Below are 18,507 nucleotides of genomic sequence, written 5' to 3' on the forward strand. Positions count from 1 at the left end.
AGCTTCGTAAAATGTTAGTGTAGACGAAGAAGAGCCATCATTGACGAGCCAGTTGCTAGGTGCTGAATGACAAGTCCTCACAGCCTGTGCGCGAGAGGCTTCCTGTTGACAGTGAAGAAATGAAAGCCCCAAAGAGAAGAGGAAACAGTTTACAGCTTTGCTTGTCATTTCTTACTGTTTGTTCTTGCCAAGAGCTCTGGTGGAAAATACAGACACTTTAAGAACAGATTTTCATGAAAAGAAATAATTTGTTAAATGTCATCTTTCTTTCAGTTTACAGAATGTTGTTTCCTAAATATAAAATCTGTGTTAGTATGTTTTTCTATATTTTAAAAAAAAAGGAAGTATTTTGGTCACTAAAAATTTCATCACCAACTCGTAACTAGTGCTTGTACACACACACACACACACACACACACACACACACACACATAGTGTTAACTGCTTTGCATTCTTGTGAGAAAAAGAAAAAGAGAAAGGAATAAAGAAAGAGAGAGGAAAGAAGAAGAAAGAATTTAAAGCCAGAAAGATTATTTTCACTAAAACCTTTAGTCCAGCATCATTTGGCCAAGGGCTGTGAGTCTACAGCGGGGCAAGTCTTTGGGCAGAAAGCATTCTGTGGGGCAGAGCAAAGAAGCCTGGAGAAGCAGGTAAGTTTTTTAGCAGAGCCCCTTCAAAGCCAGTGAGCTATGAATCTATAAATCCATTCATAAAGTCAGAGGCCTGGGGATCCAGTCACCTCCCAAGCTTAGGAAGCCAACCTCCCCACACAAGCTTTGGAGGCGCATTTAACATCCAAACCCTAATAGAGTGAAACAGTTTGGATCATGTTTGTTCTTTTATTTGCTTAACAACATGTTGGGAGTATTTATATTTGCTTGACAAAAACTGTGAATATTTTTAGGAACCCTTCCATTTGGCCATTGTTAGGCAAACAACCATTCCTTTCCAGCCTGATTTTAACAAGCATACGACGATTTAAATGTGCAGTGTGTTTAAGCGATTTGCTTAGTTAAGGCTCGCAGACAGCCAATGTTTTTCTACCTTAAATGGCACAATAGTGTTTTTGTCCACAGGCTTTGCATACATTGAGTTAGAATCCATCCTACTGGTAAAATTGCCATTAGTAACGGGCCTTTCAAGGGCATAGAAATTAATTACAAAATTCTTTACCCCTCAAAGTGTACAAGAACACTCCTATCCTCGACTTTCAACCCTGCTGCTTAGTGCCGTTCTTCGTCCCGCACTCCATGTGTTTTGTTTGTTTGTTTGTTTGTTTGTTCGTTTGTTTTTGAAAAGGCTATTAATGGATTGATGAAGATGGAGATATTCTTAACAAATGGGGAAATTATTTTTAATGATATGTCAGTGTCGAAATGGATTCTAGCTTGAAGTGAAACAGGGCATTTGAGGGTTCAGACGATACCTTTCATCAATATCGTCAGATTGATGGTCTGACGATAGCCTTAGTCTGTTTCACAAATGTCAGAGGTTCTTCTTTAGAGATGCAAACAATTGACTCACGTTGGTCACTCGAAATTCCATGTCAATTCCTTGTCTCCAAAAAAACACTTGTGGGTGTCTTTGGCCTTGAGTTTTAGGGGTTATGCTGTGTCGTGTGGTTGTCGGGGCATCTTGGCAGGTGCTCATGCCCTTGACTGTTTAGCTTCTTCTTTGGGTCCTTTGTGCTCTTAGCACTGGTTGCAGGTTTCTCAACACGTTCTTTATTTAGAGGGTGCTTTCAGCCATCTCTGAGGGAGCCCATCCACAACTCCCCTCCTAGCTCCTCCCTTCCATGTTCTCTGCCGTCTTGCGAGAGTGTCCTCTGGCTGCCCGTGTAAAACAATCTGTCCAGTTGTGTAAGACACAGACAATGGGCCCATGTAAAACCCGCTGGCTTCCTTCCAGTGGCTGCTCTGCATGTTTATACTGGAAAGGCTGCTTCATTGTGTCAGCTCTTGATGGCCATTCCCTTGAAATCCCCATCCTCCTCAGGTGGTTCCTTTCCCTTAGGGCTCTGCAGTGAGGTAATGCCTTTCTAGCCTGTGGAGGAGGGGAAGGAGGAAGTTAAAGCTTCAGGTCCTTTGTAGGTAAGGACTTCCAAGGCAAGCTGAGAATTTAAATGGAAGGACTTTGGAATGGACAATAATCTTTTAACTACTTGGGCGACTTGAGGTGACTATAAAAAGGGAGGAACGGCCAGTCCCATCTTTCAAGAGGTAACTTTATACATCCTCTGGGTTTCTCTACATCAAGTTGAATTATTAAACATAACGTTATTTGCTTCTTGTTTTAAAAATCAGTTGATTGGGTTAACATTTCCTGGTGCTTTGTCTTCATCTTCACTGTGTCATTTATATAAAGTAATTTGGTTGCTGCCCCTAGTGCCCCAGGAACTATTGCAGAGAACAGCACACCCTCCAATTTAAAATCAGACAAACTTGGGATGCTTCTCTGCCATTTTCCCAAAAGACCTTATTCCTTGGTTTGATCCTATATCTCTGAATAACGTTCAACCAGAAATGGCTTCCACCACCATTGCTGATGTTCTCCCTAGAAAGCAGAGCCCGAGGCTAGCATCTTCAAAGGTCCTGATGTTCCTTCAGCTGCCACAGTCCCCAGAGGTCTGGGTGTAATTAGGTCATGTGGATAGGAGTCCTCAGGCAGGCAGGAGGTGAATATCTTAGTGAGGAAGGCAGAAAATTGGCTTAAGTGCTTAAGTCTGAGTACTTGTGTCAATCCTGGCAGAATCAGAGTTAAACCAGTGAAAGACAACATAGATGGTAAGAAACTCTCTTTTCATCTTCAACATGAGCCTTTTTCATATTAGATGTCTCTGTTTGCTATTCCTTTCAAAGTTAAGCCAAGGATAAAAAGTGTGAGGGATAGATGATATGAGTTAGAACATCCTAGAACACATGAAACACTACAGAGATATGTCATGCCTTCTTACATACACTTTGGCAAATCCACAAAGCTGCTATATTGTATCGTTTTGAATATCTTCCAACCCTCTCCTTTCCTCTTCCTTTTCTCCATAGCTAGGGTCTTTCTTTGTTGTCCTGCATGGCCTTGAAATCCCATCATAACCATTCAAGTAGTGGGAATTCTAAGGATGCTACTGTTTCTGCTTTGCCATATTGCTTTTTATTTAAAAGTTAATTTGTCTCTCTGTGGTTATGGGGGTTGGATACAAGGTCTCACACATACTAAGTGTTTATACCCCATCATCATTATATTGCCTTTTGGTATATCATGCTGACATTAGCTTCCTGTGAGTGGTACCTGAGGTGATCACTTCTCTCTGTAGTTATTTCACAGTACATGAAGTGCTTCTCCAGGTTTAGAGACAAAGAGGAAGAATTTTGGGGTCAGAAGATGGGAAGATGTATGAAGGAAAATAACTTAGGAACCTTTATGGACTTTTCTCACACATTTAAAGAAAATAAACATGAAATGTCTGAGCGCTGTTAACCACTTGCACCTTAGTTTCGTACTCTAATAAGACATTTGTTCTTCTCCAGGTCTTGAATACCATCATGGCCAAACCTTACGAATTTAACTGGCAGAAGGAAGTGCCCTCTTTCTTGCAAGAAGGAGCAGTTTTTGACAGATACGAAGAGGTAACCGTGCTGTTAATTTTTTCCCTCTCAAAACCCTCTAAAAATTATCTAATTTTGATCAGAGTACTGAGTGTTCTTTCACATAAGTAATGTCTTTGAGGCTTATAAAATGCAATGGCAGAGAGTAAGGAATGCAACCGGATGATAATATACTGTCAGTGAGTTGTTGAATGATCACCATGTGCCCAATAAAATGATAGCAACGATGGGTGTCATTTATTGAGTGACCTCCTTGTGACAGCCGGGCTGCTCAACGAGTGTCTTATTTCATTCCATATGTCGTATTTCATTTCACCGATGAGCTCCTTATAAGGTGGTTGCTACTGTTGTGGTTTTACAGATAGGGCTCATGCAGTAAGGCTTTGGTTTAATGAAGTGCTTTTGGCAAGCTTCCCTTGTAAACCTTTCTTTCCACTACACCTGTAGCAGTGCTCGCTCTAGGTGCTAGTTGTTTGTTTGCTTGCTTCATTTGTGCAGACCGATATGGCCAACGCTTCACACACCTCAGCTTCTGTGGCTTTTTGTTTATACCTATGCAAAATACCAGTGGCTCCAGGCTTTCTATAGAGCCAAGCATTGAGCTACCAGTGAGCTAGAAGGTCCGGGAGGATGAGCTGAAGTGAAGCTCACCTTGAAGGCTTGAATTTGAGATGACCTGGGGAGAGGTTTGTGATGAAGGTAGAGTTTTCTCTAAGACCCAGGGAAAGGTAAAATGGATTCTCTTAGAGCCGGGGACTATTCCTTTCTAACCAATGAATGTTGAGGCTGATATGCAGCCCCGCTGAGGCTTAGAGTGTCATAAACAGAGACTGCCTTTGCCCAGGAACTTGACTGTGCTGACTGACTTGACTTGCTCTTTGCAGCATTTATCTTGTTATAAGAGTCACATTTCCATACCCCTAGAGCTTCCAGGGACTAAACCACCAACCAAAGAGTACACATGCAGGGACCTATGGCTCCAGATGCATATGCAGCAGAGGATGGCCTTGTTGGACATCAAACCCTTGATGTCATCAAGGAGAGGCCCTCCCTCGGTCCTGTGAAGACTCGATGCCCCAGTATAGGGGAATGCCAGGACGGGGTAGCAGAAGTGGGTGGATTGGTGAGCTGGGGAGAGGGGATGGGTTAGGGGGTTTTAGGGGGGAAACCAGGAAAGAGGGACAACCTTTGAAATGTAAATAAAGAATATATCTAATAAAAAAAAGAGTCACTTTTCCAGGAAACCACGTTGAAAGAGCAAATGATGAACCAAAATGCTGTCACAATTTCTTATCTGGACTTCAGGTATTAAAGTGATAGTATTTGTATGTCTGTAACTTTACCACAAATGGAGGAAGTGCCTTGCACTGTAAGATAAGTCAAAACAATGTCCCACCACCAGAAGCAACTGCTGGATTGCTTGGTAGTTTTCTTCTAGCCTTTTTTTTTATTAAATATTTTTATTTTCTATATTCTTTGTTTACATTCCAACTGATTTCCCCTTTCCCAGATCTCCCCTCCCCATATGTCCCATAAACCTTCTTCTTTCCATCCATTCTCCAATCACCTCCCTCCTTTTTCTCTGTCCTAGTACTTCCCTCCAATGCTAGATCAATCCTTTCCAGGATCAGGACCCTCTCCATACTTCTTCATGGGAGTCATTTGTTATGCGATTTGTGCCTTGGGTATTCAGAGCTTCTGGGCTAATTAATATCCACTTATCAGAGATTGCATTCCATGTGTATTCTTTTGTGATTAGGTTACCTCACTTAGGATGATATTTTCCAGATCAAACCATTTGCCTAAAAATTTTGTGAATTCATTGTTTCTAATTGCTGAGTAGTATTCCATTGTGTAAATATACCACATTTTCTGTATCCATTCCTCCTTTGAGGGACATCTGGGTTCTTTCAAGATTCTGGCTATTATAAATAAGGCTGCTATGAACATAATGGAGCATGTGTCTTTATTGCATGCTGGGGAATCCTTTGGGTATATGCCCAGGAGAGGTATAGCAGGGTCCTCTGGAAGTGTCATGTCCAGTTTTCTGAGGAACGACCAGACTGATTTCCAAAGTGGTTGTACCATCTTGTGATCCCACCAGCAGTGGAGGAGTGTTCCTCTTTCTCCACATCCTCGCCAACACCTGCTGTCTCCTGAGTTTTTGACCTTAGCCATTCTGACTGGTGTAAGGTGAAATCTCAGGGTTGTTTTGATTTGCATTTCCCTAATGATTAATGATGTTGAGCACTTCTCAAGGTGCGTCTCTGCCATCCGAATTTTGTTTCATTTTGTGTTTTCATTTTTGTAGTTGAGACCAGAGAATACATTTTTAAAATAACAAGCTTGCTGCACTTTACCTCTTTCCTGCTTCCACAATCTCATTCCCCACTAGTTTTTCACACATACCCTCCATGGTAATCAGAGCCAATGTCTCGCGGACACTTGCTCCTGGGGTTTGATTGTCGAACTCCTGCTCATCCTTCAGGACTCAGATGAGAAATCTTCACTGCTCAGGTATTTCCTTGGCCTCCTCAGTAATCCATAGCCCTGTTGCACCAGTAGAAGTCTTCCTTTGTTTGCTTTACCACCATCACACTTAATTTAATGTTTCCACTGTTTAAAAAGTCACCTGCATTCCTAGAGGCCACGGGCTAGGTTTTTCTTATTTTTCTCTTCCCAGGCACCAGTAGAATGTGCTTAGCAGTCAAGCTCATTGTAATGCTCAACATTACATAAATCCAAGTCTCACCGGTTATTATTTTCTTCCTTTCTTCTTTGGTGCTGGTGCTTCAGCCTGGAGTGTCAAAAAGGCTAAACATGTGATCTGTAACAGAAATTTACCCCAACTTTTTTTTCTTGGTAACTGAGATTAGAATAAGATGATAATCCTTGAAGCTCACATGGAATGTGGGTTCTACAGACTCAAATTATTAGGGTAAGCAGTATGAAATACATCTCATTTAAACAGCTTATTAGTTTCGACTATTTTGTACAGAGAGTAAGGTGTGTAAGAGGCCATATTTACATCACACAATGTGGCATAGAAAGTCAGGGGCTAACCGTTCTATTCAAGGCTTCCTTCTGATCACCCGGTCTAGGTTGAGTACCAGGATAGCAATGCAGGGGACAAAATTACTATCTGTTCTCTCTCACTGATAGGCAGTAGGGAAAACATCTGAAGGGTCTGTGTAATGTGTTTGAAACAAGGATAGGCGCCTAGGGAAGATGCAAATGTAGAGTTGGAGATAACAGAGAACTGTTTGTATGTTCTGTGGGAGTAGACAATCACATCATGTCAGAGTGAGATCAGCAAGCTGGTATGATTGAGAGAGTGATAGTAAACTGAAGGGTTCAGCAAGCAAGCCCTGACAGTTTAGATTCTTCCGTGTCCCTCCATCTTCCTAGATGAGGATGCTCCTTTCCCAGGGCTAGGGAGGACCCCTCTGGAAATGAAGATCTTCTGCCATGTTTTATGGCATGTCACATATATTTGTATAGCCTGCTTCTGTGAAAGTGGGAGAGAGGTGCATTGCAAGTTGAGAGTGACCTTCCTATGCCTTGTCAGATGGCAAGGGACCATATTTGGGGGGCAGTCTGTTCCAACCCCATCCATGCTGTGGTTCTGTAGTGTGGGCTAGTGTGAAGCATCACGTCTTGACCACTGGAGTGACCCAAATGACTTTCAGATTTCTAAGGCCATTTTCCAGCCTCAGAAAATCTGTAAGATAGCTTAAAAATATTACTTGTTTTCTCATAAACCAGAGAGTTTCATCTGAAAGAGACCTAATGTGCTCACTGGCAGAACTTTATCTTTCTTAGTGTCCGGTAAGCAAATGCATACGGGAAACAAACACTTGTCTTGGGAAACAAAGTGCCACATGATTTCATGCATGGAGGAGCTGAGGCTTTTGTGCTTTTTGACCCTTGTGATGGCTTCCTTGGCTTCTGAATCCTCATAGCTCATATTCAGAGACTCCTAGTGCTTCTCTGGGCATGCGCACTCCCCCTAGTGCTCCTCTAGGCATGCGCACTCCCCCAGCTTTCCCAAAGGTGAGCCGGACTTGAACCTGGAGGGAAGAAACACCAAACACATGGTAAACTCAGTCCAGCCAAGCTTCGCTTTCCTCACTGTGATTTCACGAGGAAGCACAGTGAGAGGGAAAACAAAGGGTTTTAACTTTATAGCGTAAACAGAGTTCTTTGCTAATAACACAGCAAACCAGGCAGCCAAATCGTGGTTCAGGCTGGATGGCAGCCAATTTTTGTTACCACTTTCCAACTCTATAACATACAGTATTTTGGAGCCACGGCCATTAAAGTTCACACTTGTAAAAATGTAACCGGAAAAGGTTTCTCTCTCCAGTTTGTGCATAAACAACCCTGTGACATGACAGCTAAAGAAAAGGAAACCCAGGCATCTCACAGTGTCATAACACAGGGGCTGACATGTGATAGAGCATGCATGATGGATGACGACTATCACATCTACAACAATAGATTCACCTCTACATGGTCAGGTTGAAGATGTTTAATAGTTACTGAGATTTTTTTCACCAAAAATAATTGTCAGTGTATATATATTGCATTGATGCCTTGTTTTTGTTGTTTCTATATTTCTGTTTTTTTTTTTTTTTGAGGTTACTGAAATTTCAAAAGTTCACTTTGCAATAGCTTCTGTAATAACATCCAATTCTATTGTTATTATCTAGATAGCAGTTCTATTAAAACATTAAGGGTGGTATACCCAGTTAATCCCAGCACTTGGGAGACAGAAGCAAGCAATTTCTGTGAGTTCGAGGTCAGCCTGATCTATGAGCCTGATCTATACATAGAGAGTTTGCGGACAGCAAGGGCTACACAGAGAAATCCTGTTTTGAAAACAAACAAACACAAATCGAGACAAAAACCGCTCTATTCCTTTCTAACTTGACTCGACTTATAAGTTACTTACGTGCAAAATATATTTTGTTGACTAAAAACATGTTTAATATTAAGTGCCTAAAGAATTCTTCTTTCAGAAGAGAAAGGGCAGTGGGGCTTTGCAGATGTACGCAGCTCAGGTGTCTCCTTGTCTTTAATAGGACTCCTTTCCAAGGGCTTCTGGGTTGTACATATCTCTCAACATTCCTCAGTCCACTCTTTCTTTCTTTCTTTCTTTCTTTCTTTCTTTCTTTCTTTCTTTCTTTCTTTCTGTCTGTCTGTCTGTCTGTCTGTCTTTCTTTCTTTCTTTCTTTCTTTCTTTCTTTCTTTCTTTCTTTCTTTCTTTCCTATTGATATATTCTTTATTTACATTTCAAGTGATTTTCCCTTTCCTGGAAACCCCCCCTCCCCGAAAGTCCCATAAGCCCTCTTCCCTCCCCCTGTTCCCCAATCCACCCCTTCCCACTTCCCTGTCCTGGTATTCCCTTACACTGCTGCACTGAGCCTTTCTAGAACCAGGGGCCACTCCTTCCTTCTTCTTGGGCATCATTTGATATGTGAATTGTGTCTTGGGTATTCCAAGCTTCTAGGATACTATCCATTTATCAGTGAGTGCATACCATAAGAGTGTTCTTTTGAGATTGGGTTACCTCACTTAAAATGATGTTCTCCAGTTCTATCCATTTTTCTAAGAATTTCATGAATTCATTGTTTCTAATGGCTGAATAGTACTCCATTGTATATATAAACCACATTTTCTGTATCCATTCCTCTGTTGAGGGACATCTGGAATAATGTATCCTTATTACATGCTGGGTAATCCTCTGGGTATATGCCCAGGAGCTGTATAGCAGGGTCCTCTGGAAGTATCATTCCCAGTTTTCTGAGGAACCGCAAGACTGATTTCCAGAGTGGTAGTACCAACTTGCAACCCTACCAGAAGTGGAGAGTTCCTCTTTCTCCACATTCTCCTGTTTTCTCCTGAGTTTTTGATCTTAGCCATTCTGACTGGTGTGAGGTAAAATCTCAGGGTTGTTTTGATTTGCATTTCCCTGATGACTAAGGATGTTGAACATTTCTTTAGGTGCTTCTCAGTATTCGATATTCCTCAGGTGAAAATTCTTTGTTTAGCTCTACTCTCTGGAGTCTACCTTCTTGAATTCTTTGTATATCTTGGATATAGGCCCTCTGTTGGATGTAGAGTTAGTAAAGATCTTTCCCCAATTTGTTAGTTGCCGTTTTGTCCTTTTGACATTGTCCTTTGCCTTACAGAAACTTTGTAGTTTTATGAGGTCCTGTTTGTCAATTCTTGATCTTTGAGCATAAACTATTGGTGTTCTGTTGAGGAAAATTTCCCCTGTGCCCATGTCCTCAAGGGTCTTCCCCAGTTTCTTTTCTATTAGTTTCAGTGGCTCTCACACTTTCTTAAATGTGCCTCCCCATTCTCAACCTCCAGTTCCTTCTCAAATACGCCCCGCATTGCTTTGCTCCTAAAACCCTGCCCCATACCCAATCTCAGCAACACATGGGTATTGTGTGTTTGAAAATGACTGACTAAAGCTGTGGATAAAGCAGTAGATGAAGGTGACAGCACTTCCCCATAGAACCCACAGGCTTTTCGAGGAAGTTCCCTTGCCCAAACCCCTCTCTTTTGTCTCAGTCTGCCACCCAGGTGCAAGCCATTTGTTTGTGTGCATATCTGTACATGCGCACTTGTGTACAGGTCAGAGGATAACTTGCTGGACTTGGTTCTCTCCTTGAAACTTTTGGGGTCCTGGGATTAAACTGAGGCTGTCAAGCATGGTGGCAGTTGCCCTTACCCTCTGAGTCACCTCCTCTCTATTGTGATCATAAAAGGAGAAAGAGAGCCATCCCTTCCCCCGAGGGACTAGACACACTTCGGCCGACATACTATAGAATAGAGTTTATTCAGGGCACAGGATGGGAGTTAACAGGGTAGTAGAGGCAGAGAAAGGTAGAGAGAAGGAGAGAGTAGAGAAGTGGAAGCCGGCCGTGACCACATGGAGAGAGGGGGGAGGGGAGGGGAGCTCAAGAGGGGCAAGAGAGGACTGAGAGAGACAAGAGGAGTAAGAGGGAGTAAGAGAGGAGGGCCTGAGCAGCCCTTTTTATAGTGGGCCAGGCCTACCTGTTGCCAGGTAATTGTGGGGTGGGGCTTAGACAGAACCCTAACACCCGCCCGCCCCCCCCCCCTTTTACAATTTAGTTACTCTTCTAGAGTCTTTTTTCAGTTTGCTCTCTTCATCTTTTACAGATGTGTTTCTCAATTACTTAGAAAAGATAAAATTCCCCATGTCAACCAAGGAGAGCAAGTTCTGGTCCCCTCTCAACTGGAACTAACCCTTCCTCGCAGACTCCTTCAGCCTTTCACCTCACATTAGCCTGTACTGCAGAATGCTACTTCCCGTTGTCCTTTGTCTCTGCCTTAAGCAAACATTCTACTGAACCTTTGTGCTTTATCTCCTGGGACCCATGACAGCAGCCACTAGCCAAGCATGGATATTCTAGGCTTGCTGTGTGACTAGTGGGAGTCAAGATCGGAGTTTTATTGTATATTAGTTAATTTGCACTTACATACCTACCTTCTTAGGGTGCATGACTATCATTGGCCTGTACATGCAGTTATCTCAAACTACAGCCAGATTGGAAAACACCCTGCTCCCCTTTCACAGCAACGAAATGCCTCAGTTCCCTGCATCTGAGTCTGCTAAGGCTTTACAGCCCTTTCTTCCTAGGGGCTTCCAGAACAGGGTTTTAAATGACAGCAGTCCTTCTCTTGCCAGAGGCCAGTCCCTTCCCCACACCCTTTACCTCTCTGTACTCCTCATGCATCCTAAGCAAGTGCTCCCCCACTGAGCTGTGTTCTTGGCCTGGCTGGAGTTGATTCTAGAGTCAAGCAACACTTCATTCCATGTTTTCAAGTCAGTGTTTCGCTGAGCCTTGTAGGCAAGGCTGGCTTTGCAGACCAAAAAGGGCCAAAGAAAGCAGCAACAAAAAAGACAAAAGCATTGGGCATTTCAGTTACTTCCTTGTAAGGATGGGAAAGTGATTGCTTACTGTAACACTGCTTCAGGTCACATTTTCACGTGAGGATAAATTCAGAAACTGGCCTGTCAGGGAGAGCTGGCCATTGCCCATGTCTCTTGGATTCTGGGGAAGCAGGATAGCATGGAGTTGCATTTGGTAAGGTGGAAAGCTGGCATGACAGACACCATGTTGCTTTCTTTCCTTGTCTGTTAGGCCCTGAACAGGTTTGGTCTGCATATTGCCTCCAGACCTCTTCTACATGCACAGAGGGGGAAGCAGCCGGTAGCAACAGGTAAACTGAGGCAGCAGTTGCAAGGGTTAGAGGTAGAAGCAAGGGAAGGCACAGACCCGGGGTCCAGGCCACCTTGTGAAGCCCAGCATCCAATTTAGGAAAAGCCCTGGAAGCCCATACAACAAAGCCTTTTCAAAAGGTTTCCAAAGGAACTATTTTGGTTTAAACATATTACTCCCCCTAAAGGACAGTTACAGGATGGAAAGGCTAACAATGTGGTCTTTACTACTAGACCCATATCATACGATTCTTTATTCAAAACAAACAGTCATACAAACAAATCTCTGTATTTGTAATTGATAGAATAGTAGACAGCTGATGGAATAGTGGCAAATTCTTTTATAAGAGTAAATCATTTGAGGGAGGGCCCTTAAATAGTGCCCATTTGACAATAGCTATTCTTCATTTTATTTCCAGACTTTAGCTAGTTTAGCTTGTGCCTGCAGGGTCTGGATATTGGGTTCCCAGAGTACAAACCAGCTAAGTAACACCCGGTGTTTCCACTGGAGGGTCCTAACAGATGGTCACCGTGACAGTGCTTGATAGTTGCTCAGCTTCTAGGATTGAGCTGATGGTGTTGTTTAATTGCTACAAATTGGACAGAACAACAGCAATAACAAACAAACAAACAATCAGAAATTGCCAGTAAGGTTCCAACAGATGTTGGAAAGTAGAAGGGGCTGGAAAACTGTAGGAGAATACAGGCATACACTCGGGGGAGTTAAGGTTGATGATTGCCAAGGCATAAAAAATAGAACTGAGTTTTAAATGTAAAAGGGGGCTGTCTTAGGATTTCTATTCCTGCACAAACATCATGACCAAGAAGCGAGCTGGGAGGAAAGGGTTTATTGAGCTTACACTTCCACGTTGCAGTTCATCACTAAAGGAAGTCAGGACTGGAACTCAAGCAGATCAGGAAGCAGGAGCTGATGCAGAGGCCATGGAGGGATGTTTCTTACTGGCTTGCTTCCCCTGGCTTGCTCAGCCTGCTCCCTTATAGAACCCAAGAGCACCAGCCCAAAGGTGATACCACCCACAAGGGGCCCTCTCCACTTGATCACTAATTGAGAAAATGCCCCACAGCTGGATGTCATGGAGGCACTTCCCCAACTGAAGCTCCTTTCTCTGTGATAACTCCAGCCTGTGTCAAGTTGACACACAAAACTAGCCAGTACATGGGCAAAGGCAGCCAATAGGAAAGTGAAGAATAATACCTTTTCTAAGTTTGAGTATATTAAGAAAACGTCTTAAACACTTTGAATGGAATTAAATGTCTCTGATTTTGCTCTATGGGGCTGAAGATTACAAAGTTGTCCAGGCTGTGATTTGTTCAGTTACTAGCTCTTTTGGTATGAAGTGTGAATGTCACTTTGTTTCCCAGAATGAAACTTCAGGCCCCTCCTCCTTCACCCCTCCACTTCCCCCAACAATCATGTCAAAAAAACAGTGGTAAGGTGTGCTCACATGGGATAAGAGGAAGGAATAATGGCTCTAGAAGACTGAACTAGAGATCAGATGCTTCATCCAGGCTGAGGATGCTTCATCCAGGCTGAGTCCTGACTGACAGTTCAGCCAACCAATCAAAGCACAGCTAAAATAAAGGATGGTGCTGATAATTTATGCAAAGGCTGGTGGGTGTGACTGAATACTACTTATGCAGTGGATGTAAAGAATCCTGTGGCTTGGGACCCAGGTTGAGGTTAACTTCTAGCCCTAGGATCACATAAGATCCTAAAGGCCCCAGGGAACATTTCATGTGCTTTGGGTTGTTAATAGGAAGGGTCTGGCTGGTGAAGGGAACTGATGTGGCTGGATTCCCGAGCTAGCAATCTGAAAGGGTAGAGGGAGGTCAAAGGACTAATGGGACTCTTGGTTAGACACATAGGGAAACTAGAGGTTTGAGTACAGGAATAACAAACCATGGGCTTTTCGAACTTGGTGAGGAAAGGTGAGAGTGGTGAGGGAGATAGGGTGTTGAAGGGGAGTGTGGTAAGTGACACAGAAGAGAAGACAAGAGTGATGCAAGAGATAGGGGTGCCAAAGGGGCCTGTGGTAACTGATACAGGAGTCTGGATGGTTAGGATGCAAGCTAGCAAAGGGATGGGAGCTTTATAGATGGGGTTAGGGTCTTAGGGTGTTTTTATGCCTGAGGTAGGGGAAAACTGTAGACAAGGACAGAAGTTCCATATTTGGTTTCTTTAAAAACAAAACAAAACAAAAACACACCATTTTCCACAAACTAGAATCCACAGAATTCAGAATTTAGTCAAAACAAGTTCAACAGAAAGGAAATTGAAGAAGGCAGTAAAAATAGCTTAGAGAATGAGTAAGAGCATTTTCCTCCTGCAGTCATCCCTCCTGGAGTGATCAAGTGGCCTCCTGATAGGTTTAAGAACAGGCTTCTAGGGCCTCCTCCACAAGGCCTTTGCAGTGGGTGGCACTGTACCAGCAGAGGTCGGAAATGTTTTCACGAATACCTACTATATCCCAAACAGCCATTTTAGACTTTTAAAAGATCTGGTTGGCCTCTCACCTCTCTTTCTGACATGAGGAGAGGAAGTGAATCTTAACATCAGGAGACTGGAGGTTGGAACCCAGCCAATCCTGAAAAGCTCCCCTCCAGCCTGTCCACACATCACAGCTACCCAGAGAGCTTTCCACAGGCCGCTCTCTCCTAAGATTCCCATAAATTCCCCACTGGCTTGGGCTCTGACACTAACAGAATTTAAAAAAGAAAGTCCGCGTAGGAGAATCTAACATGCAGCTAAGGCCTTCAAAAATAAATCTTTAGGAATGGTGATGTGGTGGTTATTGGATGATGATTTCAGAGTAAGCTGTTGATGTTATAGATTTATTGGGAAGTTTAAAAGCCACATATATAAGGAGATTTGGAAAAGATAAATGTTCAGGATTAAACTATTCTAATTATGATATAGTATGTTTGCGTGAATATATCAGACATTCTGAATAACGTGTGAATTATTTTGTAGCTCATTTGGCCAGAGCAGTCCTCCACTACAGCTTAATAATGTCAAAAAACCGACAGTACACGTGACCCTTAACTGAACCAGAAATGTACTTTGATCTAGCAGAGCTGTCATGATGTCACATAGCCATCATGACAAGGGTTCTGAGAGAAGAAAAGAGAACTCATTTTCTTAGATGAAACTTAGAATAGGTTAGAAAAGACATAAAGGGTCGTTTCTTAAAGACGTTGCCATTTTTACAAAAACAGGATAGGTTCATTTAACCCACAGTGCTGGCTACCATCTGCCAAGCTGAGATAGTACAGGCTACAAGAAGTCTCTGACTTTGTAGACTTGATATTTCAGTGACAGGAATGGACAGCAAATGGATGGGCAGAAATAAGCAGGTACATGCCCATTGCTGTTAACTGTAGTTCTGAAGGAAGTGATAGTAGAGATGGGCACTTGGGAGTATAGGAGGGGAAGGTGGTATGGGCTAGGTCGGAAGGGCAGCCTGATTCAGGAGGTGACCATGATAGGACATGATTGATAAGATGGGAGCGGGTAGGTCAAGAGCCTTCTAAGACATGAAACCCGTAGATGCAAGTTCATAAGGCAGACACAAATCAGAATATTAAAGGCCAGGACCAAAGTGGGACTGGGAGTCAAGAAGAGGAGCATGGTTAGAGAAGAACTGGGAAGTTGCATCCTGTAAGGCAGAGGATGCAAAGCGAGGTTCCAGATCGATCGATCGGCATCCTCAGTCCCAAGGAAGCTTCCAGCCCACTCAGCATGTCTCCTGCAGAGGCTGCGGGGACGGAGCGCCTACATTTAACAAAGGCCCCAGAGAACGTTGCTGCACACTCAAGTATGAGAACAGTGCTGTGGATCTAGGCCAAGAGCTTATATTTCATCCTCATTGCTGTGTGCAAAGTTATTTTCGACGTAGACTGACATGCTCTGATTCGCGTTTTGGAGACAGCTCTTCTGGTGACTATTTAAAGATTTGTTTATAATGTATGATATGAATCCGTATTCCATCATTACAAAATATTCATATAATTAACTGGTAACTGATAAACTGCCCACTCTCTAATTCACATACTCAGTAGACTAAGGCTATATATATAGCAAGTACCAGGCCAGCCTGTGCTATGTACCAGGATCCTCTCTCAAACCTTGCTGGTTTGGGGAGCAGTGGAAGAGCAGTGGTAGACACTAGCCGAGCGCTTTGGGTTCTGTCTGTCACACCGCTAGAGTGATCAGGAAGGGAGACTGAAGAGGCAGCGAGAAGGACACAATTCATTTTAGCTCCAATTTTTGAGGGTCCAGGGCCAGGTCAGGTGAACCCATTGTTTGGGCCTAAAGTGACAGTGATAGGGTGCACCTGTTCAAGCTGGCATACCCCAGTGACCTAAAGACATCCTGCCAAGACCCACCTCTTAACGTTCCACTAGTACTCTTAAAGTACACTTCTAGTGTTACCATGAGGATATTCAAATTCCAAACCGTTAATAGGGGACCTGCAGGTTTGGGAGCACCAAGACTTCATGGAAGTTAAATTTGAATCTTTGTCTTTCCTCTGCCTCTATATCCCCAGATTTTGTGTGTGTGTGTATGTGTGTGTGTGTGTGTGTGTGTGTTGAGACATGTCCATGCTGTTACCCTGGTCTGGCTTCAAAGTTCTGCTTGGACATTGTTGCACCTGACTCAACACCTGTTGTTACACCTGTCTCAACACTTGTTACACCTGTCTCAACACCTGTTGTTACACCTGACTCAACACCTGTTGTTACACCTGTCTCAACACCTGTTGTTACACCTGTCTCAACACCTGTTGTTACACCTGTCTCAACACCTGTTGCACCTGACTCAACACCTGTTGTTATTCCTGTTCTCAAGCCCCAAGAAAGTGAGAGCTATAAACATGTGCTACCATACCAGGTTCTAGGGCTTTACATTCTGACGGAGCCACATCCTTTGCCCTCACAGACAATCTTTTGAGCATCACTGTGTTAGAAAATAAGGAATGTGAAGTAAGAAGGTCTGAAAAGAAGTGGTTCTTTACCCCATCATTTAGATTTTTGTGCCCATCTTCCTTCACCCATGTCTTCCCACCCACATGACTTCTGCCTCTTATAGTAAAGGTTGTGCCAGGCACTTGGGCATTACATCATTTGGTGCAAACTCTGAAACAACTCAGAATTGCAAGTGCTAATGTCTGCCAGACTCTTGTAAAAACACCCAGGTCAGTTCCTTCCTCAGAACAGCCTTTAAAATAACAGCAGTGATAATGTTATCTGGGCTGCTCTGCCCACAGAGCTGGCTCCCTGTCATCTAAGCATGTGATATTTAAAGAAAGACTCCCGTGGTTTGGAAAGTTCTGGCAAATAAGTGGCCACGAACACAATAGAATTTGGTATGAGCCATAACCCTGACATTTACAAGTTAAGGCCTTGAACAGCTCCTTCTGCCTGCCAGGTCACTGGTCTCACCTGAAATACAGCGAACAAGCGGACCCCAGAGGACCCTGCTCTTGGAGGATAGGCACCTAGTCTACCACACTGACACACTGTCAGTTTTCTTATGTTCCAAGAATAAATAAAATGTTCAGGCAAGCAGTCGGTGAGCACTGCAAAGGGCACACACCGGAAAGAGCCACTCCTGATCATGTCTTGCCGTCACTAAGCAGACAGACTCTTAGCTTCCCACACCCTCGGCTGGTTCAGCTGCCTTTCTCAGTGTGAGAGGTTGATTGACAGGAGCCCAGGGCAATCGTGGGGTTTGCAGCACAGTTCTTGTTGCACCGAAGCGTCATTACTCACCTTACTCATAGGTGAGATTGTAATCGTGGTTTCAAGACCCAGACTTTTCAGCCCCGCCTTCAGTTCCCCAAGGTCTAGTTGAATATGAGCCAGAGATGGGAGGACACTCAAGACTGGGGCAAGAGAATGGGTGTCATAATGTCGAATGAGATACATGGGGTGGACTGTTCTTACATGCCTAGGGAGCCTAGAACTGGAGGAAAGCAGGGATCTGAAACTGCAGGACTGAGCAGAGATGGTTTCCCTGAGGTAGAATTACTATCCTCCTCAGGACGGGAGCCTGTCTGGTTTGCCTCCTGGGGTCTGTGGATGAGGTCTGAGAGGGAAGGACAGGAGCTATTAGGAGTGTTAAGTAAGGGAGTTTGAAAATATCTGGATTATTGTTACTAATCTCATCAGTTTTCACTCATCAAAAGCACATCACTGCAAGCATTAGTGACCTAAGACAGTAAACATTTACACACAAAACACCGATTTGCACCCATCATTACACAGAACAAAACAATGCAGTTAAGGAAAAAGGAGATTCACTCAGAGTTATAAAAATATTCCCTCAGAACAATATGTTTCATAGAAACGAACTTCTTATTCAGTGAAACTGTAAATACTTACACAGAATGACTAGTATAGTTTGTCCTAAATTTTTTCATTCATTAGTATCTTCAAACTTTTTTATGTATCTATCTCTTAATACAGAAAGCGCATCATACTGAATTCTCTGCATCTGTGCGATCTATCTTAACATGGTGGGAATGGGGCTAGACACATCCTATCCTTAATACTTCCCAGCATATACCGCTTAGGAACCCGCCTTTACTTAGTAAAGCTATTCTTTCTTCTAAGATTTGTTTTTG

At 43.2% G+C, this 18,507-nt stretch overlaps 1 protein-coding gene across 11 annotated transcripts in view; it reads left to right on the top strand.

The window, feature by feature from the left end:
* The window catches only part of Plcb4 (phospholipase C beta 4), a 361,630-nt gene that overhangs the window by 215,335 nt on the left and 127,788 nt on the right, over positions 1 to 18,507 (top strand). For all 11 annotated transcript variants that reach the window (XM_052183720.1, XM_052183729.1, XM_052183724.1 and 8 more), the window contains one exon: positions 3,525 to 3,623. In XM_052183720.1, coding sequence (XP_052039680.1) covers positions 3,540 to 3,623 — 84 coding nt within the window. In that variant the 5' untranslated portion in view covers positions 3,525 to 3,539. The remainder of the gene's footprint in view (positions 1 to 3,524; positions 3,624 to 18,507) is intronic.

Source organism: Apodemus sylvaticus, chromosome 5 (genome assembly GCF_947179515.1).
Source record: "Apodemus sylvaticus chromosome 5, mApoSyl1.1, whole genome shotgun sequence".
NCBI classification, from domain to species: Eukaryota; Metazoa; Chordata; class Mammalia; order Rodentia; family Muridae; genus Apodemus; species Apodemus sylvaticus.